This window comes from Oryx dammah, unplaced genomic scaffold (assembly GCF_014754425.2).
Source record: "Oryx dammah isolate SB20612 unplaced genomic scaffold, SCBI_Odam_1.1 HiC_scaffold_17, whole genome shotgun sequence".
NCBI lineage: Eukaryota > Metazoa > Chordata > Mammalia > Artiodactyla > Bovidae > Oryx > Oryx dammah.
Genome location: NW_024070201.1, coordinates 77,086,176 through 77,113,769, shown reverse-complemented (window position 1 = coordinate 77,113,769; position 27,594 = coordinate 77,086,176). Strand labels below are relative to the sequence as shown.

Genomic DNA, 27,594 nt, shown 5'->3' with positions numbered 1-27,594 from the left:
ATAATAGTTGCCTTTTTAAATTAATGTGTTATTTGATCTCTGATTATACTTTGGGGAACTTTGCTATCTACATGGTTCTGTGTTACTTTCTATGTTATCAGCTGATAACATAGATAAATGTCTGGCTTATCACAATATTCATTTCTTTTCTGCTCACAGTTGCTCAGGTAAGTAGGTATCCTAAGCCCAGGCAGTGGCTTTATGACTGGCATATCAATATGCCAGTCTTTAGTGTGTGCATAAGACTCCTTTATGAAAGTAAGCGTTCACTTAGATTAGCTCAAAGGATGAACTTCCTGTGAGATGCTCAGAAGCTCTACAGGAGTAAGACAGGGTCTTCTGTGGTATTAGTGTGTGTGTCTTCCCTGGTGGGTCAGAGGGTAGAGTGTCTGCCTGCAATGCGGGAGACCCAGGTTCCATCCCTGGGTCAGGATTATCCCCTGGAGGAGGAAATGGTAACCCACCTCAGTATTCTTGCCTGGAGAATCCCATGGAAAGAGGAGCCTGCAGCCCATGGGGTTACAAAGAGTCGGATAGGACTGAGCAACTTCACTTTCCATTGGTTGGAGGGGTCCTGATTCTGTGTGCATGTACTGTGCTTATGTATGTAGGTCAACTGCTAGCACTGATTTACAAACTTGCACATCATACTCAAGAGTCAGCGAAAGGCCTGGGAAGAAATCTCTCCTTAGCTTAATGACTATAATGGGTTTGAAACTCAGACTGTTGAGAAAGTCACCAGGGTATGAGAATGAAAACTGGATTGTTCAGATGTAAAAGAGAAGAGGAATTTAAATTTTATTAAAAGAGCTATGAACATAACCCTAGAAGCAAGAGAATTCATTTCAAAATTCACTGATACTTTTAAATGATCCAATGCCTGGGGAAAGTCTGGATGGGCTCATCTCAAAAGACCTCATGAACATCAGAATTCTGGTGGCCATAGATAACTTTAATAGATCACACAAGTGTGCTAGTCAACAAAAGAGTCCAAAATACACTTCTTGAGTGTAAAATCAAAAAAGAAAGATGATCTCTGTTCATTTCCAAGGGAAACCATTCAATATCAGAGTACTCCAAGTCTGTGCCCTGACCACTAATGCTGAAGAAGCTGAAGTTGGATGGTTCTCTGAAGACCTACAAGACCTTCTAGAACTATTACCAAAAAAGATGTCCTTTTCATCATCAGTTCAGTTCAGTCAGTCACTCAGTTGTGTCCGATTCTTTGAGACCCAATGGACTGCTGCACGCTGCTTCCCTATCCATTACCAGCTCCTGGAGCTTACTCAAACTCATGTCCATTTAGTCAATGATGCCATCCAACCGCCTCATTCTCTGTTGTCCCCTTCTCCTGCCTTCAATTTATCCCAGCATCAGGAACTTTTCAAATGAGTCAGTTCTTTGCATCAGGTGGCCAAAGTATTGTATTTTCAACATCAGTCCTTCCAATGAACACCCAGGACTGAGCTTCTTTAGGATTGACTGGCTGGATCTCCTTGCAGTCCAAGGGACTCTCAAGAATCTTCTCCAACACCACAGTTCAAAAGCATTAGTTCTTTAGCGCTTAGCTTTCTTTCATCATAGGGGATTGGAATGCAAAAGTAGAAAGTCAAGACAAAGCTGGAGTAGTAGGCAAGCTTTGCCTTGCAGTACAAAAGGAAGCTGGGCAGAGGCTAACAGAGTTTTGCCAAGAGAACAAACTGGTCATAACAAACACCCTCTTCGAACAACATAATAGATGACTCTACACATGGACATCACCAGATGGTCAATACCAAAATCAGATTGACTATATTCTTTGCAGCCAAAGATGGAGAAGCTCTATACAGGCAGCAAAAACAAGACCAGGAGCTGATTGTGGTTCAGATCATGAATTCCTTATTGCAAAATTCAGACTTAAATTGAACAGAGTAGGTAAAACCACTAGGCCATTCAGGTGTGACCTGAAGTAAATCCCTTGAAGTTATACAGTGGAAGTGAGAAGTGAGAACTAGATTCAAGGGATAAGATCTGATAGACAGAGTGCCTGAAGAACTATGGACAGAGGTTCATGACATTGTACTGGAGGTGGTGATCAAAATCATCCCCAAGGAAAAGAAATGTAAAATGGCAAAGTGCTATCAGAGGAGCCCTTACAAATAGCTGAGAAAAGAAGAGAAGTGAAAGGGAAAGGAGAAAAGGAAAAATATACCTCTCTGAATGCAGAGTTCCAAAGAATAGCAAGGAGAGATAAGAAAGCCTTCTTCAGTGATCAATGCAAATAAATAGAGGAAAACAATAAAATGGGAAAGACTAGAGATCTCTTCATGAAAATTAGAGATACCAAGGGAAAATTTCATACAAAGTGGCACAATAAAGGACAGAAACCATATGGACCTAACAGAAGCAGAAGATATTAGGAAGAGGTGGCAAGAATACACAGAAGAACTGTACAAAAAAGATCTTAATGACCCAGATAACTACAATGGTGTTGTGATCACTCACCTAGAGCCAGACATGCTGGAATGTGAAGTCAAGTGGGCCTTAGGAAGCATCACTACCAACAAGGCTAGTGGAGTTGATGGAATTCCAGCTGAGATATTTCAAATCTTAAAAGATGATGCTGTGAAAGTGCTGCACTCAATATATCAGCAAATTTGGGAAACTCAGCAGTGGCCACAGGACTTGAAAAATCAATTCTCATTCCAATCCCAAAGAAACGCAATGCCAAATGATGTTCAGACTTCTGCACAGTTGCACTCATTTCACACGCTAACAAAGTAATGCTTAAAGTTCTCCAAGCTAGGCTTCAATAGTACGTGAACTGAGAACTTCCAGATGTTCAAGCTTGATTTAGAAAAGACAGAGGAACCAGCAATCAAATTGCTAACATCTGTTGGATCATAGAGAAAGCAAAGGAATTCCAAAAGACATCTGCTTCACTGACTATGCTAAAGCCTTTGACCATGTGGATCAAAACAAACTGTGGAAAATTCTTCAATAGGTGGGAATACCAGACTGCCTTACCTGCCTCCTGAGCAACCTGTATGCAGGTCAAGAAGCTACAGTTAGAACTAGACATGGAACAATGGAGTGGTTCCAAATTGGGAAAGGAGTACATCAAGGCTGCATGTTGTCACCCTGCTTATTTAACTTCTATGCAGAGTATATAGTGTGAAATGCCAGGCTGGATGAAGCAGAAGCTGGAGTCAAGATTTCTGGGAGAAATCTCAATAACCTCAGATATGCAGATGACACCACCCTTACGGCAGAAAGTGAAGAGAACCTAAAGAGCCTCTTGTTGAAGGTAAAAGAGGAGAGTGAAAAAGCTGGTTTAAAATTCAACATTCAGAAAATGAAGATCATCGCATCCAGTCCCATGATTTCATGACAAATTACAGTAACATTGTACTGGAGGTAGTGATCCAAATCATCCTCAAGGAAAAGAAATGCAAAAAGGCAAAATGATGTCTGAGGAGGCCTTACAAGTAGCTGAGAAAAGAATAGAAGTGAAAGGCAAAGGAGAAAAAGAAAGATATACCCAAATGAATGCAGAGTTCCAGAGAATAGCAAGTAGAGATAAGAAAGCATCTTACGTGAACAAAGCAAGTAGAGGAAAATGATAGAATGGAAAAAACTAGAGATCTCTTCAACAAAATCGGAGATGTCAAGGGAACATTTCATGCAAAGATGGGCACAATAAAGGACAGAAATGGTAAAGACCTCACAGAAAAGAAGAAATTAAGAAAATGTGGCAAGAGTAAACAGAATTATACAAAAAAGCTCTAATGACCCAGATAACCAGGATGTTATGGTCACTCACCAAGAGCCAGACATTTTGGAATGTGAAGTCAAGTGGGCCTTAGGAAGCATTGATATGAACAATGCTAATGGAGGTGATTTAATGCTAATAGAGGTGATGAAATTCCAGCTGAGCTATTTCAAATCCCCCAAAGATAATGCTATTATAGTGCTACACTCGATATGCAAATTTGGAAAACTCAGCAGTGGCCACAGGACTTGAAAAATCAATTTTTATTCCAATCCCAAAGAAAGGCAATGCCAAAGAACATTCAAAGTACCACATAATTGCTCTCATTTCACATGCTAGCAAGGTAGTGCTCAAAATCCTTCAAACTAGGCTTCAACAGTACGTGAACAAGTTGGATTTAGAAAAGGCAAAGGAACCAAAAATCAAATTGCCAACATCTGTTGGATCATAGAATAAGCAAGAGAATTCTAAAACAAAACAAAACAAAAAAACTGCTTCACTGACTACTCTAATATTCCTCTGGGTTTACTGTTTCTTCTGACCCTTTGTGGATCACAACAAGCTGTGGAAAATTCTTAATGAGATAGGAGTACTAGACCTGCCTCCTGAGCAACCTGCATGCAGGTCAAGAAGCAACAGTTTGAACCAGACTTGGAACAATAGACTGGTTCCAAATTGGGAAAGGAGTACGTCAAGGCTGTATATTGTCACCCTAGTTATTTAATTTATATGCAGAGTACTTCATATGAAATGCTGTGCTGGATGAAGCAGAAGCTGAAATCAAAATTGCTGGGAGAAATATGAACAACTTCAGATAAGAAGATCATACTACTCTAACGGCAGAAAGTGAAGAGGGACTAAAGAGTCTGTTGATGAACGTGAAAGAGGAGGGTAAAAAAAGCTGGCTTCAAACTCAACATTCAAAAAATGAAGATCATGGCATTCAGTCCAATCACTTCAAGGCAAATAGCTGGCGAAAAAATAGAAGCAGTGATAGAGTTTATTTTCTTGGGCTCCAAAAATCATTGCAGCTGGTGACTGCAGCCATGAAATTGAAAGATGCTTGCTCCTTGGAAGAAAAGCAGTGACAAACCTAGACAGCATATTAAAAAGCAGAGACGTTACTTTGCCAACAAAGGTCCATATAGTCAAAGTTATGGGTTTTTCAGTAGTCATGTATGGATGTGAGAGTTGGACCAGGAAGAAGATTGTACACCAAAGAATTGTTGCTTTTGAACTGTGGTGTTGGAGAAGACTCTTAAGAGTCCCTTGGACAGCATTGAGATCAAACCTGTCAACCCTGAATATTCATTGAAATGACTGATGGTTAAGCTGAAGCTCCAATACCTGATGGGAAGAGCCATTTCATTGGAAAAGACCCTGGTGCCTGGAAAGGTTGAGGGTGGGCAGAGCAGAGGGCGACAGAGGATGAGATTGTTGGATGGCATCATGAACTCAATGGACATGAGTTCAAGCAAACTGGGAGATAGTGAAGGAACATGGAAGCCTGGTATGCTGCAGTTCATGGGATCACAAAGAGTCAGACATGACTTACTGACCAAAAAACGGCATCTCAGCTCCTACACCTTGTCATAGGAACTGGGCTGTGTCCAGGCTGTCTGCCTGATGGCCCACTTGTCTCAGTACAGTGCATTGCTTCCTGACACACAGCCTCGAGGGATGCACATGGACCTCAAATGTCAATCTAAGTATTCGTCTTGGGCCTGCACGTAACCAGTCCTCTTTCCTCAGATTCCTCCTATCCTCTTGTGAATTTATTTCTTCATTTCTTTAAGTGGAAATGTAATTCTTATCTTTCTGCCTCACAGCAATATCTGGATCATCAATTTGTATAAAGTATTTCAAAAGAATGGTACAACTGTAAGCTGTTTTAAAACATGAAGTGCAAAAAAAAAAAACACAACAAAACAAACAAACAAAAAAAACCTCAGTGCTTAATATTAGCTAAAATCCCTTTAAGCTTTATGTGCAATCATTCTAGTGAAGTCTAGTCTTATGGAGGCCCTGCCCTTTGAAGACAGTTTTTCAGTCAAAGTCTTGGTGAAATAAAAAAGTGGTGCTTTTCGTGGGGAATACCCAAAGGTTTGGAGCCAGGAAGAGGTGAACTGGAGTTCCTGTTCTTTGCTTTTCAGAAGGTAGTTTATTCTCCTGGAACTGTAATTTCTCCAATTGTAAAAAGAACTATAGTTAGGATATAGTCATATCATTGATTCAACAGCTATTTATGGAATTCCTACTACCAGTCCAATCTTGTGCTGGTAGGTACTGAGGACTCAGGGATGAGCAAAATTGACATAGTCTCTGCTCTCATGGAAACTGGTTTAACAGGGAACATCAAACAATTATAAGCAGTCATGGAAAAAGAAAAGTTAGTGTAAGTTGTGTGGCGAGAAGTAGGTAGAAACATGGAATTACTGTTTGGCACAGGGCCAAGCAGCCCATTCCTTTGTTTCTCAGAGGTTTAAGAATTCTGAGGATCTCAGGAGGATGACATTGCTTTGACATACTTTGAATCCTCTCATTTATGCTATTGCAGGTCCTCCCAGGCAGGATGGCTGGTTTCCCACAGAAAATGATAAGTTGGCCCTGTAATATACTTTGTCCCCATCCCTCCACATACTCCTGAGTCCCAAGACCTCACTCACATTTTTGTTTCTCTCCTGATTGGGCTTTTCTGGAGCAAGCTCTCCGATGAGCAGTGGTTTAAGGTACAACTGCACAATGTCAGGGTTCGGATGCATGGCTCTGAAGACGTCCTGTGAATCAGAGAGAACTGTTAGAGGCTTAAAAATGACATGCTTATGTACAGATATCTCCCCTTTCTTACCTTGTTCTGTACTGACCTTAGGAGTCAGCACAGACTATGTTATAGAGCATTTACTTCTAACTCTAGGTTGACACTTCAAGTTCATTGATCAGAATTACCCTTGAAATTCTTCTATGAAGTCTCACACTGGAGATCCACCCACTGAATGCATGGCTTACTAGGCAAGTCCTGGGTAGAAAGTTGATCCCCAAGCGTTAGAAGAGATTGTTGTTTATTTTATTGAGTCCAGAAGAAGTAGTTGGCTTTGAGATTATGGGCCGCGGTGAATCTTTAGAGTCAGACCTCAGGCTTGGTGTGGAAGTTGCCCACACTGTTTGGAGCATGCAGCAACCAAGACTGCCTATGCAAGTCAGATCTATCAGAGTTTCCCTTTTAGTTCTTGGTCAAGGACCAGGGGACAGAGGCTCTTGAATTGAGTTATTTCTAAGGAAAGACAAGTTGAAGTTGATGATAACAAATGCCTAAGAGAGCATGGGAGCAAAGCCCTCAAACCCTTAGTTGTCTAAATTGGCACTTTCTTGGATAAGTTTATCACTGAGGAAGCCTTAGCACTCTTTCTAAACAAACAAACAAACAAACAAACACCATAGCATTTGCTGTGGGGGCTGGAGACAGGCACAAAATACAGCTGACCCACTATGTTTTTCCAACTCCATTCCCATGTTAAGTAGTAACTCCAAGTGGCTATGAGAAGCAGTGTTGGTTCCCATGTCCTGCTTAAGTTTGGAAATAAGAGATAGACTTTTTTTTTTTTTTTCCTCCAGGGATTTAAACTGCTTTGAGGGGAAGGAGGCTTCTGCAAGAGTAAGATACTGGACTTCTTGCTATTATGGCTGAGAATAGGAATGATTAATATGAAGAAAAATAACCAAGGTTTATTAATTTGAATATGTAGAATCCATACACAACACCCTGGAGTGGTGGTGCTGCAGAGTGCTGATTAAGAAACTGGATCCCCGAGCAGCCTTCCTACATATAAGTCTATGCTTGCTGTGTAATTGTGGACAAGTCTCTTGACCAGTCCATGCTCCTGTTTTCTCTTCCCTAACATGGGAGTGACGGTAATAGCTACTCAATTTATAAAGTTATTATAAAAATTAAGTGAGTTGATTAGAATCTGAGTGGTTTATAGTAAATTCTCAAACATATTAGCTCTTTCCTATATGTGTGCCTCTGGGCTTCCCTGGTGGCTCAGATGGTAAAGAATCTGCCTGCAATGCGGGAGACCCCGGTTAGATCCCTGGGTTGGGAAGATCCCCTGGAGAAGGGAATGGCACCCACTCCAGTATTCTGGGCTGGAGAATTCCATGAACAGAGGAGCCTGGTGGGCTACAGTCCATGGCGTTGCACAGAGTTGTACACGACTGAGTGACTAAGACGCACCCAGATAAGGGCTACCTGCCTTTCTTCTCTTCAGTAAAATATAACAGTTCAGAGAGTTTCTTTCCATACTCCACTCAGAGTGAGCTCTGAATTGTTTTAGTGAATACAATGAATCCTCCAACTTCAAAATCTAAAGCAACTTTAGATACATCTAGAACTACATACAAACCTACACATAAAGCATTTCCTTATGTATAGGCTTGTATGTGTGTGTGTGTATATATATTATTCAGAAGGGTGCAATATCAACTCTTTAGACTCACTTTTCTAGATTCAGTGATGCAAGAAGGGATTTGTATCTATGAGAACCAGTCCAGGATCCACTGTTCCTTCTGCCTTTGTATACTTTCTCTGACGCCTTTGGGAAATGCTGCTTTCAGAGATGTGTTTTTGTTGTCACATTCAATGACCCTAAAGTTAGTTTACCTAACCAGGATGAGAGTCATTCAGTGATTAACAATGTGACTAAAACATTTCAGGGTGGCCCATACTGAAAAATCATGTTCTGCTTGCTGTTAAGGAACAGATGAGAGCGAGAAACATTCTGAGGGATCAAGATCAGAGTGTAGAGCAGGGGTGAGGCCCTGGACTTGTATCTTACTCTGAGAAGTCACCCAGAGCCCTGGAACAGTGTGCTGATGCTAATATTCCTCTGGGTTCACTGTTTATTCTGATCTTCAGCAAGATTCACAGGTCAATACTGTGACAACAGAGCCTGAAGACCTACAGAGTTTTCTGGAAGAGTAAGAATTGCCCTACTGTGTGGAACTCTTTTCATTGTATTAATGGGCAGTACAAAAGTGGTTTAGGTAGTCTTAGAATATTGTTTGAAGGAATTCCCTATTAGAGTCCAGATACTGAATAAGTTGTGAAATCTCCTTCTCGAAAGACCTTCAAAAATGAGTTGTTATTTTTTCTTAATTAACTTTATTTGACAAGTATGCTCCTCCTGAAGAAAGTCCAGGGGTAAATGAAGGGGAGAGAGAGTAACACCATTTTTTTAGTGTATCCTGTGTGCAAGGTGCTCTATGGGCCAACTCATCATCATCAACTTACTTCTGTGAGGTTCGATCATTTTTGTTATACATATAAAGACTCCAAATCTCAGAACATTGCCACAGCAAGTGGGAGAGCCAGGATTTGAACTCAAGGCTATGTGGCTTTAAAGCCAGGAAGCCATAAAGGTCCATTCCAGCCTTAACATGTACAGTTCTTTTCCTGAAAGAAGGGTGACACAAGATTGTTTTGGGAGGATGTTAAGATCAGTATATGCATGCTAGGCAGTTAGTGAAGTGTTTCCCCACCTTAGGTTTTCATCACGTGTGTCACTTTGTCTGTGGCCCCAACCTACTTCTCCAGGTTTACTCTCGCCATACACTTCATGCCTCATCCTGTCTCTCCCTATTTGATAAACATTCCATGACCCTGTATAAGCTTTGTAATACATACTGCTCCCTTTGCCTTGACTGCTTTCCTCCATTTTTTTATTTTCTGATTAAAAGTTCCTTCTCATTCTTGAACATCCAGATGAAATATGCCTTCCTAACACAGTCAGGAAAGTTATTTATGATCTCTTCTGGACTTCCATGACACTTTGTTCCTAAAGCTTTTCAAACGATGTTGCAGTGAACCTGTTGTATTCACAAAGGCCTTCTCTAGTGGCTTTTGACTTTTTTGAAGACTGGGACCATGCACTATTGATTAAATTATACCTGATATTTTTTGCTGTGCCTGGAATATGACATGTGATCAAGAGATGTCTGATGAACAAGGGGAAGGGTGAATGAATAGAGCAGTATATGACTTCTCTAAAAAGGAGAAAGTTGAGAAGTATTGAGTTCAAAGGATATGGGTCTTAAGCATTGCTGTCTCTTCCCCACTCTCAGCATCTCTATTTTCTGACCTTTTAACTACTTTATCATCTCTCATTTTCATCTGTTATCTTTTGATTCACTTCTCAACCATCATCTCTATTTCATAACCTATTCATAAATTTATACTGTAGCTCTTAACACTGATTATTTCCCAAACAGTATCAACACAGAGGAAAGATGTGATTATCTTTGTTTTCACAAGTGACTTGGGAAATCCTGCTGATTTTTTGCTGTTATTAAATGGGGGCTGGAAACGTGTCCTTTATTGGAAAAGCAGTATGATCCCTAGTGGGAGAGACAAGTATGTAAAGTGAGAAGGCCTGAGAAGGATCATGTCCTTACAGCTTAACTACTGTATACAGGCTGTGGCCTGCATCAAGGCTCTTGGCCTAGAGAGCATGTGTGGGTTGAAATTCAGGAGTCACTCCATTTGCCAAATCTTGTTCTGCAATCAATCAAAGTGTGTGCCTATTAAATTTGCACCAAAATACACTAGAGGGAGCAGTGCAGTATGTTGTTTATATTAGGAAATGTGCTTAATCTCTGAAGCTTCCATTTGTTTTCTAACTGTGGATACTGCTTAGTCTGCTCCATGGGCTCATTTATTCCTTCATTCATTACAAAACCTTGCTGAAGCCTTAGCCAAGCATCAAAAAGCTTAAGCTTTGGAATCAGATGCCATTAAATGATGATATTTTTATATTATTATTATTTGGTTCCTCTGAAGTAGGTTGAAACTTCCCCAAATTCAGAAAAAAAAAATACCCACCCATGGTGAATATATGTATATAGTCACAAAACAATATAAGTAGAACATAGATTTTGATTTACTTATCTCAAAAAGCTCACAAGGGACTTCCCTGTCTGTCTGGTGGTTAAGACTCCATGCTTCTAATGGAGGGTGTGGGTTCCATCCCTGTTGGGCTACTAAGGTCCCACACGCCTTGCAGCACAGCCAAAAAAAAAAAAAAAAACAACCTCACCAGAATATTCAATACCCAACCACGGACACCCATTTCTACACCTTTGGGTAGTTCCTCTTCTGGTTCCTTCTCAGATCTCACCTGTTTCAAGGCAAATGCTAAATCAAAGTCCCTTGTATTTCTGGGAGATCACAAGTTTTGAGTAGGCTGATTTATCTGGAGAATATAGTCTTTGCCTTCATTTGGGAAAAGAGCCACTTTGGAGTGGAGAATGTTTACATGAAGTCACCAAGATTCCCCTCCACTCAGACAGATAAACAGAGGGGTATTTATTTATTTATTTATTTTTGCCATAACTCACTCTATTATCTGAGAACTTTCATTATTTGAGATTTTTTTCCTGTGATAATCTTAACTAAGCTCCAGGCCAGACTCTCTCTATCTCCACTGTCCCCACCAAAGCTGTTCATCTTTCTGGCTTCATTATCTCGTAATGGCAACTGCCACCCACCTACCTACATAAGTCATCCATCAGTTTAGACTCCTTACTCCTGCGTACTTACCCAGCCACTTATCCCCTATTATAAATTATGTCTCCTGGTTATCCACCCCTCTCCCTCATTTCTGTTGCCAGTGCCTTATTCAGGACTTCAGCATGTTCCCTGGACTCCTTCCTTCATTTTGACTCTTTAAAAAAAAGTGTATATGGGGCCATAGCCTATTAACAATGTGATAGCTTCAGGCGGACAGCAAAGGGACTCAGCCATACAGATGCCTGTATCCATTCTGCCTTGACTAACTCTTCTTGATCTTCAGCCTTTACTTAACCACCAGGCTGGCGTTTGAAAACGAGTCCCTCTTCATGGCCTTTGTCACCCATTAGCCCTTTAACTGCACTTGTCTCTTTACTCTTGCACCTTTTTTTCAACTTGAACCATCATTCAAATGAAAATCAAATTAAAATTTAATTTTAAAGTAAAAAAATGTTGACAGCCCACAAAAGATGCCGTTATTACTGATGACAACTTTCCTTTTACAAACAGCTAGAATCCTTGTAGGACTGGGTGTAGGGAGGGATGCTCGGCTAAAGCAGTGTGGGAGGGGAGGAAGACCTACAGCGACAGTTAAGATCCAGAGCCCTTCGCTCAGAACTCAAGACCTTTCTCCCCTCCTCCTTCTCTTGTCTCTTTCTTTACCCCCCACACCCTTCATCCTCTCTTCCTCCTTCCCCTCTTCTCATCCTCAAGCCATCATATAGACCAGGATTGTGCTAAGCAAAGGATGTGGCCAAGCTGGGAGACCTGTTCTGCTGGTGCTTACTCGTGATGTGAACCCGATCTGTATGCCACCTCTGTACACCTCCTCTCTTGTCCACCCCAGCCTTGCCTCTGCTGATTCCACATGAGTCTTTTGGACTTGCACACGGCTCTATCCTCTTCCACCTTGCAGTTTTTCAAGCAGTTGAAACAAATTTTGCTATATTTCCTCTAGGCTTTTGTCATCTTTTTCCTGTCATATTGGATTTTTACCCTGATGAAGAGCTTGAGTTTCTCAGTGTCCCTCTCAGAGCATGATGTTCAGATACAAGGAGGTGGTTGACTATGCACATTGGATAATAACCCTGACTTGTTTGTTCTGAACATGTTGCTCTTGTGCACACCTCACAAGATTGTGTTTACTTCTTTTGTGGAGTCCAGAAATATTGTTGACTTACTTATATGAAACTTGGGACTTCCCAGATGGTGCTAGTTGTAAAGAACCCACCTGCCAATGAAGGAGACATAAGTGATGCAGGTTCAATCCCTGGGTAGGGAAGATTCCCCTGGAGGAGGACAGGACAACCCACTCCAGTATTCTTGCCTGGAGAATCGCCAAGGACAGAGGAGCCTAGTGGACTATAGTCCATAGGGTTGCCCAGAGTCAGACATGACTGAAGTAACTTAGCACAACTTAGCATGCAGCATGCTTCATATGGACATATTGTAATCTATGTGATTTTTGTTGGGCTTATAGGTTGTTTCTGGCTTTTCCTAGGTAAGCTTTTCTAGGTGAGAAGATCTGAGCCTCGACCTTAGTTATTAGCATTGTGCATTAGTTTTAAACCATATAATTTGAAAAAATCTGATAAATAATATGTGCAATAACAGGAATTAATGTGCCTGTGTTTTGTATAACAGACATTTTTCTTAGTAAAATTCCTTGGACAAAATGACTACTTAACTCAGTAATTACTTATCTAAGTAATACTAAACACCATTTTTTGAATATTTAATCTGTGCCAGGTATAAGAAAACCTTTATTTTATCTCTGCTGACTTTGACAACCATACTAAGATAGAAGTATCATTATCCCACTCTCTAGATAAAGGAGCTGAGGCTCCAAGGCTTCGGCAAGCTCCTCAGGACATTCCTAGTAAGTGGTGGAGCCCAGATGCAAACCACACCTGTTTCATTTTCAAATTTGTACTCTTAATCATTAGACTGGACACCTAAAAAAGTTTTAGAATGACTGACCACATGAATGAATGAGTGAATGAATGAATGAGTGACCCTATGAAACAAGCTACCTTGGTATCATTATGTACTTTTCATGAGAAGGATGGACGCTTGGAGAGGAATTTCTATGTAAATAAGGAAAGATGCCCGCCTCTGGGCAGGTGCAGCTATGGTCCAGGGCTTGTGCACAGAGATCATATTTGGTGCACAGTTGCCTTTCAGGGTACTGCCTGCAAACACTTTTTAGGCTGTAGAGAGCGAGCATCTGACCTCAGGTTTTCTGACTTCATGTTCTTCCCTCCTTCCCTAGTCTCGCGGTTTCTCCACCACATACTCCTCTGTTCCCAAAGAGCCGGCAGCAAACCATCAGGATTTCTAAGCAGGTGGTAAACAGGAGATGTTAAACACACCTCTGAGTCTATGGAGGTGTGATACGAATAACAATAGCTATGATTTAATGAAAAGTGTGTCTGGCATTATGCTCAACACTTTACAAGCTTTAGTCTCATTTTCTAATTAGATGGGTAAGGTCGTTCCCATTATGCAGATGATGAAGCTGAGTTCCAGAGCATTTCAGGGACTTTCCCAGGCTTATCTAACCAGTATACCGCACCGCAGGCTCCATGGACTCTGGGTGGCCATGGAATACCGTGGTTGTCAGAATTCTCCTGGCACCCTTCCTTCTTCTCTAGCCATCATCCACTGGGGACTTTTCTCTGAACATTCTGGATCTGCCTTCTAAAAGTCTAGGGTACATGACTGACCATGCTCAGGGTGTTCATCCTTAAGACACAAATCCTGAGGTGTCATGGGTATTTTCCCATAGGTTCTGATTGTTTCTATTTTATTAATCAATTCTTCCTTGTTGACTAGAATTGGATACAGAATCATGGTCTTTCTCTAACTTCTGGGAGATAAAAAATCTCACCAGCAAATTGCAAATTCATCAGCTGACCTGCTTTCTGCAAGCTATATCTACCAGTTATATTCAAGGTGGTTGAAGGTACATATTTTTCTAACACATCCTCTGAGCTGATTCTGTGACTTGTGTTAGAAAAGCATCGTCCATATTTTCTTTGTGTTGTGGAGATGAGATCTGTGGTATTTGTTCCCTCTTTTTTGCCACTTTATTTTTTTAAATTGAAGTAGAATTGCTTTACAGAATTTTGTGGTTTTCTGTCATTCATCAGCAAGTATTTTTCCCCTTTATTTTTTTAATTTTTCTCCCAATTCTTACACAAATGCTTGTCATTTGGCTGCTTCTATCCTCAGCTCTCTGCTTCCTAGGGTCTTCCTGACACATGTAAGACTCCCATCACGGACTACAAGCTCATGCACACTTTCCCAGGAAAAGGTTGAGCTTTGCTTTAAAAATATCAGATCAGATTGGAGTGGTGGAGATGTGGAAGGGTCTGTTCATAAAGGCATTCCTCTGACTGCAGAATCAAGACAAGAAGATGGTAGAAGACCCTGATTAGACAGAGAAGTTGAGAAATTTGGAGAAAATGAGAATTGGGGAAAGAAGATGTCGCTAGTGTCAAAAACCAAAATCTTTCTTACTTTGCAAACTTGCCGTATGCTTGTGTATTCTGTTTTTATCAGTCAGGTAACACTCACAGAGCAGAGCTTCATGAATCAATATTTTTAGTCCTATGCTTTGAAACCAGTTGGAAAAATTATATACTAACATGAAAACAATAAGGGTAACATAAAAATAATCTGTTTAAATTTCTACTTGATAATATGCTAATTTCTGATCTTGAATTAGTTTATTTAACACCTTTTATTCTCCATTTCTTTGTGTGTGTAATATGGAGAAAAAGTTCCTAATTGGGCTAAAACCAACTTTCTTATAGCATATTTTAGAAGGGATTCCTAAATATATTTAAGGATTGAGAAACCTCCTTCTTCAATATTAAATGGAAATTTTATTTTTAAGATCAGTTATAAAGGGCTTTATGGTAAAAAACCTATCTGATTTTAAAATTTGTTGCTGTTATTTGTGGACTGTGAGATACATTATTTTCATGTTTTAGCATCAGTTTTTTTCATCTTTAATATGAGAATACCATTCACTTTCCTTATGGTAAGGTTTAAGTGAGGTCATGCCTTTGAATGTGTCTAGGGCTTCCCAAGGGGTGCTGAGGGTAAAGAACACTCCTGCCATTGCTGGAGAGGTAAGAGATACAGGTTCGATTCCTGGGTCAGGAAGATCCCCTGGCAAAGAGCGGCAACACACTTCGGTATTCATGCCTGGAGAATCTCAAGGACAGAGGTGCCTGGCGGGATGTGGTCCATAGGGTCACAAAGAGTTGAATGTGGCTGTATGGATGTGAGAGTTGGACTGTGAAGAAAGCTGAGGGCCAAAGAATTGATGCTTTTGAACTGTGGTGTTGGAGAAGACTCTTGAGGGTCCCTTGGACTGCAATGAGATCCAACCAGTCCATTCTAAAGGAGATCAGTCCTGGGTGTTCTTTGGAAGGACTGATGCTAAAGCTAAAACTCCAGTACTTTGGCCACCTCATGCGAAGAGTTGACTCACTGGAAAAGACTGATGCTGGGAGGGATTGGGGGCAGGAGGAGAAGGGGACGACAGAGGATGAGATGGCTGGATGGCATCACCGACTCAATGGACATGAGTTTGAGTGAACTCCGGGAGTTGGTGATGGACAAGGAGGCCTGGCATGCTGCAATTCATGGGGTCGCAAAGAGTCAGACATGACTGAGTGGCTGAACTGAACTGAAAGCTACTTAACATACATGATGCATGGTGTTTTAGGCATCCATTGAAAGTCTATTTTTTTCTGCTATTTTGGTGGAGGAGAGTTATGAGGAAAATCAGTGAAGGAAAGTTGTTAAGACTGAAAGTTAATAAACATAAGTGTTTTGAATCTGAGATCTGCTGGCTTGGTGAACTTGGGTCAGTCACTTAACCACTCTGATTTCAGTTACTTCTTCCATAAAAGTGGGCTATATTACCTGTATCACACTGAATGAACTGCACGACTAAAAAGAACTCTACAAAGTCTAAAAGCCTGTGTCACTGTATGCTTTAAACATTGCTCAACATTTTGATGCTCGCCAGATGAACTGCTGTCTATTTCATGCACTCCAGTTGTAGGAGTCTGAGAAACTTCTACTTGGGTGAAGATGTTTTTTCCAGATTTTGCTCACCTATTTGTAATTTTCTTCTTATAAGACAATAACTACATTTCAAAACAAAACAAATAAAACAAAAAACATAATGCCAAGAACAAAAACCCAAACCTGAAATACACATAGTATCTACTGTCAGCATCTGAGCCCACCCCAAACCCAGTGCAAATAATAGCTAGACCTTGAGGCTTAATTAGCTTTCAAGTTTTTGCTGGCTAGGAATCCTAGAAAATTGGTTTGGGAGGAGATGAGCGATCATGGAGCTTGAACACATACTTGAAATGGTTTTGGAAAGACAGCCAAGGTCCCAGCCACCCAGCAGCTGGAACAGAGAGAGAGAGGGCAGGCTTTGAGCTCCTTACCGTGGCGTCTTCCCCAGCGCAGTGGTTGAGGACCTTCGGCCCACCGGGATGCCTGTGGGCCCAGCCAGTAACATCGTAGACCTTGCGGTTGATCACCAGCCACTGATCAGCCTCCTGATTGTGTCTCTGGATCTCCTGCCAGGTGTACCTGTTGAGGCTTTTTCTGGGCAAGTCGCACTTTGCATTTGCCTCCTGCCTTGCAGAGAGCTTGGCTTTCCCACTTGCTCCTGGTTTCCCGTTTGCCTGATGCTTCGCACCTAGGTCCAGCTGGTTCTCGTCTACAAGGCTCCCATTGCCCTTAGGCTTATCTTCAAACTTCATTGTCTTTGTACTTTTAGAATTTCTGACTTGACACCTGGAATTTCTAATTCCTTCCCAGCCTCTCACTTCTCTGTCCTGAGTCTTTTTTGTCCTGATGAAGACTTTCCCCGCACCCCAGAACGTTGGTCTACCTTTCTCTCTTCTCTCTGCTGGCTGATCTTTTAGCAGAGTTCTTATTCATCATTAAGTGTCCCTTGGTCAAGAGCTGGAGCCAATCACAGCCCAGGGGATGGTGTGGCCTGACCCCGGGGAGGAGGGCCTGGGCTCCTTCTTTGCTGACTGTCTGCACTGGCATCACGCTGGGTCAGGCTCATTAGCTCTCCCCCATTGAAAGGAAGAGTCGTTTTAATTCAACACATGAGCAGAAGCTTGCAAAACCTCTAGGAGGCTACGAACGCCTCCTGGAATTCGGAAATGTTCTTTCTTTGTTGTGGTTCAGATTGGAAATTTTCCTTTTATTCTGCTTTTCTCAGATTACTTAAAAAAATTTTTTTTTCATCTGATTCTCCCATTTTATTTTTTTTAAATTTATATATTTTTTATTTTACTTTACAATTCTGTATTGGTTTTGCCATACATTGACATGAATCCACCACGGGTGTACATGTGTTCCCAAACCTGAACCCCCCTCCCACCCCCCTCCCCACAACATCTCTCTGGGTCATCCCCACGTACCAGCCCCAAGCGTGCCATATCCTGCATCGGACATAGACTGGCAATTCGATTCTTACATGATATTATACATGTTTCAATTCCATTCTCCCAAGTCATCTCATCCTTTCCCTCTCCCACTGAGTCCAAAAGTCCGTTATACACATCTGTGTCTTTTTTGCTGTCCTGCATACAGGGTCATCATTGCCATCTTTCTAAATTCCATATATATGTGTTAGTATACTGTATTGGTGTTATCAGTTCTGATGAGATGGATGAAACTGGAGCCAATTATACAGAGTGAAGTAAGCCAGAAAGAAAAACATCAATACAGTATACTTAAAATTTTTCTTTTAAAAAATTTGTTTTTTTTTTTTTGTTGTTGTTTTTTTTTTTTTAAATTTATTTATTTATTTTTAATTTTTACTTTACAATTCTGTATTGGTTTTGGCATAGATTGACATGAATCCACCACAGGTGAACTGAAGGATAATTGCTTTACAGAATTTTGTGGCTTTCTGTCATACATCAACAAGAATCAGCCACAGGTACGACCATATCCTTTGCATCTCCCTCCCCATCCCACCCTTTCAGACTGTCATAGAACCCCTGTTTGAATTCCCTCAGTCATACAGCAAATTGTTCTTTTGACAGCTGTTATTTCTCCCTGCGGGTTTTACATTTCTGAAAAAAGCATTTTTGACTTTAAAATGTTTGTAACACCCTATTAACATTACATTGGTTTACAACATTATATAAATTTCAGGTGTGGAAAATTAGAATTCAACTTCTGAAACAGTACAGCATGCTCACCACTAAAAGTTTTATTTTTCATCAGTCACCATGCAGTTGACCTTCTTTACCCATTCTACCATCCTCCCAGCACTCCTACTCGAGGAGCCACTGCACTGTTTGTTTATTTTTAACATTTCACGTTTGTATCCAGAAAGGAGTGAAGTCATATGGTAGCTATCTTTCTCTGCTTGATTTTTTTCACTTAGTATAATATTCTCAAGAACATGAAGTTGCTCAGTTGTGTCCAAGTGTATGCAACCCCATGGACTGTAGCCTACCAGGGTCCTCTGTCCATGAGATTTTCCAGGCAAGAATACTGGAGTGGGTTGCCGTCTCCTTCTCCAGGGGATCTTCCCAATCCAGGGACTGAACCTCAGTCTCCCCTGCATTGTGGGCAGATGCTTTGCCATCTGAGCCACCAGGGAAGCCCAAATTCTCAAGAGCCATCCCTATTTCCAAAAGTGTGAAGATTTCATCTTTCAATCATTTTAATTATCTTTTAATGGTTTCTGATAATTTTTGTCTGTTTTGTTTTCTTTGCTTTATTCTTCAGTTGGCACTCTGCTTTGGTTTTATTTATTTATTTATTTTAGCTTTGAAAAAATTGTTTGATTTCTTTTTTGGTTTCTTTAGTTCTCTTGTGTTTTGTTTTGGTTTTGGTTCTGTTTTCGTTTCTTTTGTGTATATGTTACTTTGTTCTTGTTTCTATTTACAATTTGAGGTTTTGTCTTTTCTTTTTTCCTTTTCTTTAATCCTCATTGTAGTTTTCATGTGCATTTCCCTGATGACTAATGATGTTGAGCATCTTTTCATATATCTGTTGGCCGCCTGCATATCTTCTTTGGAAAAATGTCTATTCATTTCTTCTGCCCATATTTTAACTGGGTTGTTTGTTTTTTGGAGGTTGAGTTGTATGAGCCGTCTATGTTGTTTGGATCCCTTTTTGCTCATATCATTTACTAATATTTCCTTCCACTCAGTAAGTTGTCTTTTTTGTTCTGTTGGTGGTTTCCTTTGCTGTGGAAAGCTTTTAAGTAGGTCCCGTTTGTTTATTTTTAGTTATTTATTTATTTTTCACTGTGCTTGGTCTTCATTGCATAGCACGGGCTTTCTCTAGTTGCAGTGAACAAGGGATGCTCTTTGTTGAAGCAGCTTCTCTTGCTGTGCAGTATGGACTCTAGGCACACAGGCTTTAGCGGCTGTCTTGTTGGCCCTAGAGTGTGGGCTCAGTAGTTGTGGTGTAGTTGTGGCTTAGTTATTCCATGGCATGTGGGATCCTCCTGGACAAGGGATTGAATCTGTGTCCCCGGCATCGGCAGGCAAACCCCTAACTGCTAGAGCACCAAGGAAGTCTCCTATGTGTTCAGTTTTTCTTTTATGCTGTTCAGTTGCTCAGTCATGTCCACCTCTTTGTGACCCCATGGACTGCAGCACACTAGGCTTCCCTGTCCTTTGATGTCTCCCGGAGCTTGCTCAAACTCATGTCCCTTGTACATGTGTACATGTATGCTCACCCAAGTTCATGCCCAAGTTCAAGAAGAATGAAAGTGGAGAAGCCAGTTAAGAAGCTCTTGCAGTACTCCAAGGGAGAGGTGATGATGTATTGCACATGAGGAGTGGCAGTTAAAGTGGAGAAATTGTGCAAATGAACTTATTCTTTAAGCTTCTTCTCTGATATATTGCTTTTCTAACAAGGAAAAAATTTGAATTTTTAAAAGCCAAGTCTTTAGTCCATGTAGCTATTTCCCCATACTCCAACAATACCCAATGATTAATCCCATCCCTCATTAGGTTGAATCACATATTGCTGTTTTTTAAACGTCAAGCCATTCAAATATAATTAGTGTCTTATGGCTCAGTGTAAGAGACAAAATTCATCTGAACATGCTCACATTGAGCATCTATTTTGTGCCGGCCTTGTGCTGGTTCCTATAATGTTGTATGAGTTCATTTTAATCACTTGAGTTTCACTCAGGGACACTTACTAAGGATGATGACCTTTATATCTGAGTTCTAACCACCTAGACAGTGACTGGCAAATTTTAATAGAAAGAGCCCTATTTGTACAGAGGGGTGTCCTTGGCAAAGCTAGAAATAAAAGAATCCACAAAGATAGTGGTTTGGGGATGGATTTTTCTGGTTCAAAATGATAATGTCCTCATGGTTGGTGATTGGCTGAAGAGATAAAGGATTGGCAGGAATAGAAAAAATTCTCTAACTCCTACTAAAACCTAAGGGAGCATTGGTCTCATCTCTTGAGCCAAAGTCTTAAGAATACACAGGAAATAATTCTAAAGTTGGAATTTAGCTGTCTCTGTGGTGTGGAGTTGTGTTTTTGAGATTGGTTTGTGCTTTGGAACATTATTCTGAAAGAATGAAGTTGGATTCTGGTTTATGGACTGCATGGTGGGGACTGGGCTGAATGACAGGTAGAGCCAGTAGAAATCTTTTATGACACCAAGTAGAATTGGTAATTCTTGGTGGGAGTATATGATTATATAAAAGCAGCGTGTGGTTTTTTGAAGAAAGGAATTTTCTCAGCTAAGCCTGTGGCATCTACCATGACCTTATCAGCAACCTAATGTATGTGATCTTTGAACTTACTCCTTGGCACCTGGGCCACATTCAAATCACGATATTTGTGGTATGATGATAAACAAAATGGGCTCTCCTCTCACAAGTAAAAGGAAAACCCCCCAGGAACAGCACATTTGTTTGAAATAATGGTGATGATGGTTTGACAGTGGTAACAATAATAAAACATTTATTAAGCACTAAAGATGTGCCAGCAGTATTCTAAACCCTTCACATGCATTAGAAAAGTTAATCCTCACAACAATCCTATGGGACAAGCACTAAATGCTTTAGTAACTTGCTCTTATTTTCACAGCTTACAGTGGCAGGACTGGCAAATCACTTACATAATGACTAGTCTTCTAGCCATAGTTACACTTCTCAGCCATGAAACTTCCTTCTGCTGCACAAAAACTTTGTTTCTACAGTATACTTTGTTTGGGAACCTTCTCACTTTACCTGGCCAGGACAATGTCTATATAGCCATTAAGACTCATTTAAGGAAACATGTGAAGATATCTTTAAGTCTCTTGTGTTTTCTTAGTACTTAGAATATTTCGTTAAACACTGATGTTCATTATGTGCCTGTTTGCCTTAACTGCTAATCTCTACACAATTCTTGATTCTTTTTATCTTTTGGACTGGGTCAATGTATAATAAATGTTTTATGAATGAATAATGAAAGAATGACTATAAACTTAATTATTTGAGCAGAGCCAAAATTCAGACAGTAAGCAGCTCAAATGAATTGTCCTCAGAGAAGTGCTGTTGAAATGTATTTAATTGTCTATCCGTCATCTCTTTCTAATAGAATTGCCCCAGCCTCTGATGATGTAGTTCAATTGGAGCAACTCTGTCTCTGTAATGTGACCCTTCTCCTCTAAGCCACAGAGGATGATTCAGGAGAGCTACTCAGCTCCAGCTGAGCCAGAGAACTTCTTTTGGAATCAGCTATTATCTTGAATAGAGGATATGTAAATTTAAGAGCTATTGACCACAGTTGCTCTCCACGACTTGGACCAGGAAGCCCAAAGGCTTATCTGTAGCAAGTGCAAAAATTGAGATTAAAAAAAGTCAAGATATAAATTAAGGAAAATTTCCTGGATAGATCTCTTATAGAATTCCAGTGACTGAGAGCAATAGGCTTCATGAGAAAGTAATCATTTTTATTGTGCCCACTATCATATTCTCAAGTCTAGCAGAATAGGTATTTAATAATTATTTGTTTAATGAATAAATAGGCAGGGTCCTATAAAGATGAAATACCTGGAGGAAGGAAAAGGACAGCAGGTCTAGTTCTTATATCTCATGTAGGATTATAATTGATTGCCATAGTTGATGCCATCATTTGAACTTAGAATCTTATGTTCTGAAAAATGTTGCAAAAATTTACTTGGGTGGATTGGATAATTATGAGTTACCTGGAAAGCTTTTGTAAATGTTGAATTCTGGGTATTAGCCTGTGGAAATTCTGATTCAGTTAGTTCAAGATGGAGTTTCCCGATTCTGCATTTTTTAAGTCTCCCAGATGATTTTACTGAACAAATAGGTTTTAGAGTTTCTTGAATTGCTACACCCTATGGTTCATTCACCTCCCAGTTCTAGTACTAGACTCTTTGTTCCATTAAGTGTGTTTTAGATAACATCAATTTGCTATTCATCAGGGACTGCTGATGAAAGGATCAAATGTATGTAAAGAACAGCACAAACTGATTGCTCTGCTTTTAAAATTTCCTGGTGAAAAATCAGTTACCACCATCCTTCAATGAAGAAAACAACAATTCTTACTTTTGGCTCAGAAGTTTAAGGTACCATCTAATCAGAATGTAAGACAAACCCTGCTTTTATGTGTGAAGGCACGAATCAGTAACATGACAAAGCCAAAGAATGTGGGTTTTTTAAAAACCCTCTTTTCATCATTGTAGGCTGGCCTTATTTATCCTGACACTTTCTGTTTGCTTTCCACAGACTTAGTTTTATTCAAGATAAACTGGAAGCTGAAACTCTGCCCATAAATATAAATTGCACCATTGTGAATTGTGAATGGGTCTGTAATTAGAGATCCTGAGAGTCATGGTGCTGGTGGTTGCCTATTCAAAAAGGTGGTGCCTAAACTGTGATAAAGCAAATATTATTCAAGGCATCTGGGTTTTAACCCTCATTATTAATTGTTATTGTTGTTGTTCACTCAGTTGTGTCCAACTCTTTGTGACACCACTGATTGCAGCACCCCAGGCTTCCTGTCCTTCACTGTCTCCTGGAGTTTGCTCCAACTCATGTCCATTGTGTCAGTGATGCCATCCAACCATCTCATCCTCTGTCATCCCCTTCTCCTCCCGCCTTCCATCTCTCCCAGCATCAGGGTCTTTTCCAGTGAGTCAGCTTTTCACATCAGGTGGCCAGAGTATCAGAGCTTGAACTTCAGCATCAGTCTTTCCAATGAATATTCAGGGCTGATTTCCTTTAGGATTGATCGGTTTGATCTCTTTGCTGTACAAGGGACTCTCAAGAGGTGTCTCTAAAACCACAGTTCCAAAGCATCAATTCTTTGGTGCTCAACCTTCTTTATGGTCCAACTCTCACATACATACTTGACTACTGGAAAAATCATAGTTTGACTATATGGACCTTTGTTGGCAAAGTGATGTCTCTGCTTTTTAAGACACTGTCTAGGTTTGTCATAGCTTTTCTTTCAAGGAACAAATATCTTTTACTTTTGAGGCTGCAGTCATCATTTGCAGTGATTTTGGAGCCCAAGGAAATAAAATCTGTCACTGTTTCTACTTCCCCCCCCTCTATTTACCATGAAGTGATGAAACTGTATGCCATGATCTTCACCTTTTGAATACTGAATTTTAAGCCAGCTTTTTCACTCTCTCACTTTCATCAAGAAGCTCTTTAGTTCCTCTTCTTTTTCTGCCATTAGAATGATATCATTTGCGTGCATGAGGTTGTTATTTCTCCTGGCAATCTTAATTCTGGCTTGTCATTCATCCAGCCTGGCATTTCACATGATATTCTCTGCAGAGAAGTTAAATAAGCAGGGTGAAAATAAACAGCCGTGATGTACTTTTTCCTATTTTGAATCGGTGCATTTCCCCATCCTGTTCTGTTATTTCTTGTCCTACATACAGGAAGCAGGTAAAATGGTCTAGTATTCCCATCTCTTTAAGAATTACTCACAGTTGTGATCCACACAGTCAAAGGCTTCAGTGTAGTCAATGAAGCAGAAGTAGATATTTTTCTGGAATTCCCTTGCTTTTTCTATGATCCAACAGCTTTTGATAATTTTATCTCGATTTCCTCCGCCTTTTCTAAATCCAGCTTGTACATTTGGAATTTCTTGGTTCACATACTGCTGAAGACTTGCGTGAAGGATTTTGCGCATTACCTTGCTAGCTTGTGAAATGAGTGCAATTGCATGGTAGTTTGAACATTGCTGATTAGCTGGATGCATTACACAACCATTTTTCTCTTTGGGGTCTCCATGTCCTTATCTCACATTGAGTGATGCGTTAATGTTGTTCTCAAGGACTCAGGGATCCCAAATAATACTGACATAATCAAAATCAATTTTTTTGGCTGAGCACTGAACATTGCATTGGATAATATCTGAGATTCCTTCTGGCTCTTAGATAAAAAGAAGCCCTGTTTTCCTTGATCTGGTAAAGTTGGATTTTCACTGTTCTCCCTTAACCATAGACTAAGTGTACTTATGATTCTGCTCTATTGCGTGTGGGATTAAATCCTCAGATAATATGAGATTTCATAATAAATACTTGTCTCTGTTACATATGGGATTAAATCTTCAGATAAAATGAGATTTCATAATAAATACGTGTGTCTGTTATATATCAGATTAAATCTTCAGATAATATGACATTTCATAATAAATATTTATCTCCTGCAGACATATGTGCCAATCATCCTGCTCGGCCTTCTTAGAGGATACACAGGAAAGGCAGAGTGTGTGATCTCTGCTTACAGTGGTTTCCCATCTGCCCCGCTCTTAGACTCTCTGCACTCCTGTTAAGCTCTATGTGTGACGTCACAAAGAAGTCACCACGCCCAGGTTAGTCCCCACCACCCTGCCTTTCCAGGGTACTCCTGCTCATTCTTCAGAGTTTGGTTGAAGCAAACGCTTCTGCTGTCTCCTGCTCAGTCTTGATGGAGCTGAAGCTCCTCGTTTGTGCCCCGCTATCCCTTCCGGCGGTGAGGTCGCTGCTTTGGTCGCGTCTTGATCGTGTTGCCGTCACCATGGTTGTCTCTCTCCTCCTCTAGATCAGCGATGGTTTGAAGGCAGGGAGCATGCCTTTTTCACGTCTGCAGTTTTCAAAGCAGGCACTAACTAGTGTTCAGTATTTGCTTACAGAGTGAATGACTGGTTCAGTGGAAAGCTAAGGCCCAGAGTTGTGCACGCTCTACTCTGTCATATATACTTTCTGTGATGGAGATGAAGGGGGTGAGTGCAAGTCCCACTTAAACTAACCCCCCAGCTCCTATCTCACCTTAGCAGTGCCAAGCCTTGTGACTGATGTCAGTGTTATCCCTGATTGTTCTTTCTCACCTGATGAGGAGTGTCCTTAGGTCTTTAATTCTAGGTGCACTCACTTATCTTTTGATGTGCTGTTAACATTCTTGTATCATTTACATAATCTTTAAGTCGGATGATAATTGCAAAGTCTGCTAAGTAAATTCTCATGAAGGGCAAAAGGTGATTTCTGAAGGCCTAACAAACTCTTCAGGTGACAAACTAAAGACCCAAACTGTGGTTTTCTAAGAAGCATTTGCTGTTGCAAGTGGCAGATTCATGCCTTTGCATTCAGTACTGCAGTTGACCTTCTGACTCTCATAGTTGTTTTTACCTTTGAGAGAGTCATTTCCTAGGCAGGTTGATAAGAAGTCTAGGGGTCCCCAAGGAGAGAGGGGTCTGGAATTCTCAAGGAGGAAGAAAGGACAAACTTTTTTCCTTCTCTACATTCCTTAGGATTATATAACAACAATGTATTCTGCCTGAGGACAGTCTCTGGATTAAACCTTCTGGCTAATTCTGTTATCTTAAAATGTAAATTATGGGAGTAGGTCTGGTGAGGTCTTTACAACCTGCAGACATTCTTTGGATTCACTGGAGAGTATATAACTCCATTGCTAACACTAGCAAGGGGGTACTCTTTCTACCCCCTTCTGATGCCTATGTCAGAAGCTTTCTCTATCTCCTTTATACTTTAATAAAACTTTGTTACACAAAAGCTCTGAGTGATCAAGCCTCATCTCTGGCCCTGGATTGAATTCTTCTCCTCGGGGGGCCAAGAATCCCGGCGTCGTGATTTAACAACAACCTTTCACCTTTTATTGCACAACTGCTGTGTTTCAAAATGTTAATTGCAATTTCTCAGTCAGTCTTAACAGTTGATACTTAGCCTCATTGAAGATGAGTTTCAGAATAGATATGAACAGCTCAAAGTAACATAGCTGGAAAGTGACTCAACTAGGATTTGAACTTGGTTATGGTTGGCTTCATAGCTGAAGCTCTTTCTGTTTTGACAGAGTGTTATTCCACTATGACTAATTTTGTCACATAGCAGTTTATTGTCAACCTGCATCCTAATGACCCTCAGACTTTCCCCCTGAGTTTGACCAGAGCCATTGGATGTTTCAGAAAGGAATCTTTCTTCAATTGTGACATCTATGGGAAAACAAAACAAAACAAAACAAAACACCAAGTAAAAGCAGAACTACCACATTAACCATTAGTTTTACTCCTGGGTATATACCCAAGGAAAACAAAATCACTAATTCCAAAATGGTATATGCATGGGAATGCTCACTGCAACATTGTTTATAATTGCCAAGCTATGGAAGCAACCTATATGCCCATCCATAGATAGATGAATAGATAAAAATGTAGCATATGGGGAAGTTTTATAATCATAGTCTCAATTTCAATACTTGTGATTAGTCTGTTTATATTTTTTGTTTCATCATGCTTCAGTCTTGGGAGATTGTTCATTTCTAAGAATTTGTCCAGTTATTCTAGGTTGTCCATTTTATTGGCGTATTGTTTGTAGTTGCTTGCAATAGTCTCTTTTGATTCTTTTTATTTCTAGGGTGTCTGTTGTAACTTCTTTTTCATTTATCTCTTCATCAGTTTGAGCCCACTTCCTTTTTTTCTTGATGAGTCTGGCTAGAAGTTTATCAACTTTGTTTATCTTCTAAAATAACCACTTCTAGTTTCACTGAGTTTTTTTTTTTTTCCTATCGTTTTCTTCCTTTCTATTTCATTTATTTTTGTCCTGATTTTTTGATTTCTTCCCTTCTACTAACTTTGAGTTTTGCTTCTTCTTTCTCTAGTCCTTTAAGTATAACATCAGGTTTTCTCAGGTTTGTGATTTTCCTTCCTTCCTGAGGTGAGACTGTGTTACTGTAGCTTTTCCTCTTAGAACTGCTTTTGCTACATCCTA

At 40.3% G+C, this 27,594-nt stretch overlaps 1 protein-coding gene across 2 annotated transcripts in view; it reads right to left on the bottom strand.

Moving 5' to 3' along the window:
- Window positions 1–17,361, bottom strand: part of LOC120877058 (fatty acid desaturase 2-like protein FADS2B) — a 43,494-nt gene extending 26,133 nt beyond the window's left edge. For both annotated transcript variants that reach the window (XM_040259357.1, XM_040259358.1), the window contains exons 1-2: window positions 16,793–17,361; window positions 6,418–6,528 (exon numbers count right to left, since the gene is read on the bottom strand). In XM_040259357.1, coding sequence (XP_040115291.1) covers window positions 6,418–6,528; window positions 16,793–17,113 — 432 coding nt within the window. In that variant the 5' untranslated portion in view covers window positions 17,114–17,361. The remainder of the gene's footprint in view (window positions 1–6,417; window positions 6,529–16,792) is intronic.
- Between the last annotated feature and the right edge of the window lie 10,233 nt (window positions 17,362–27,594).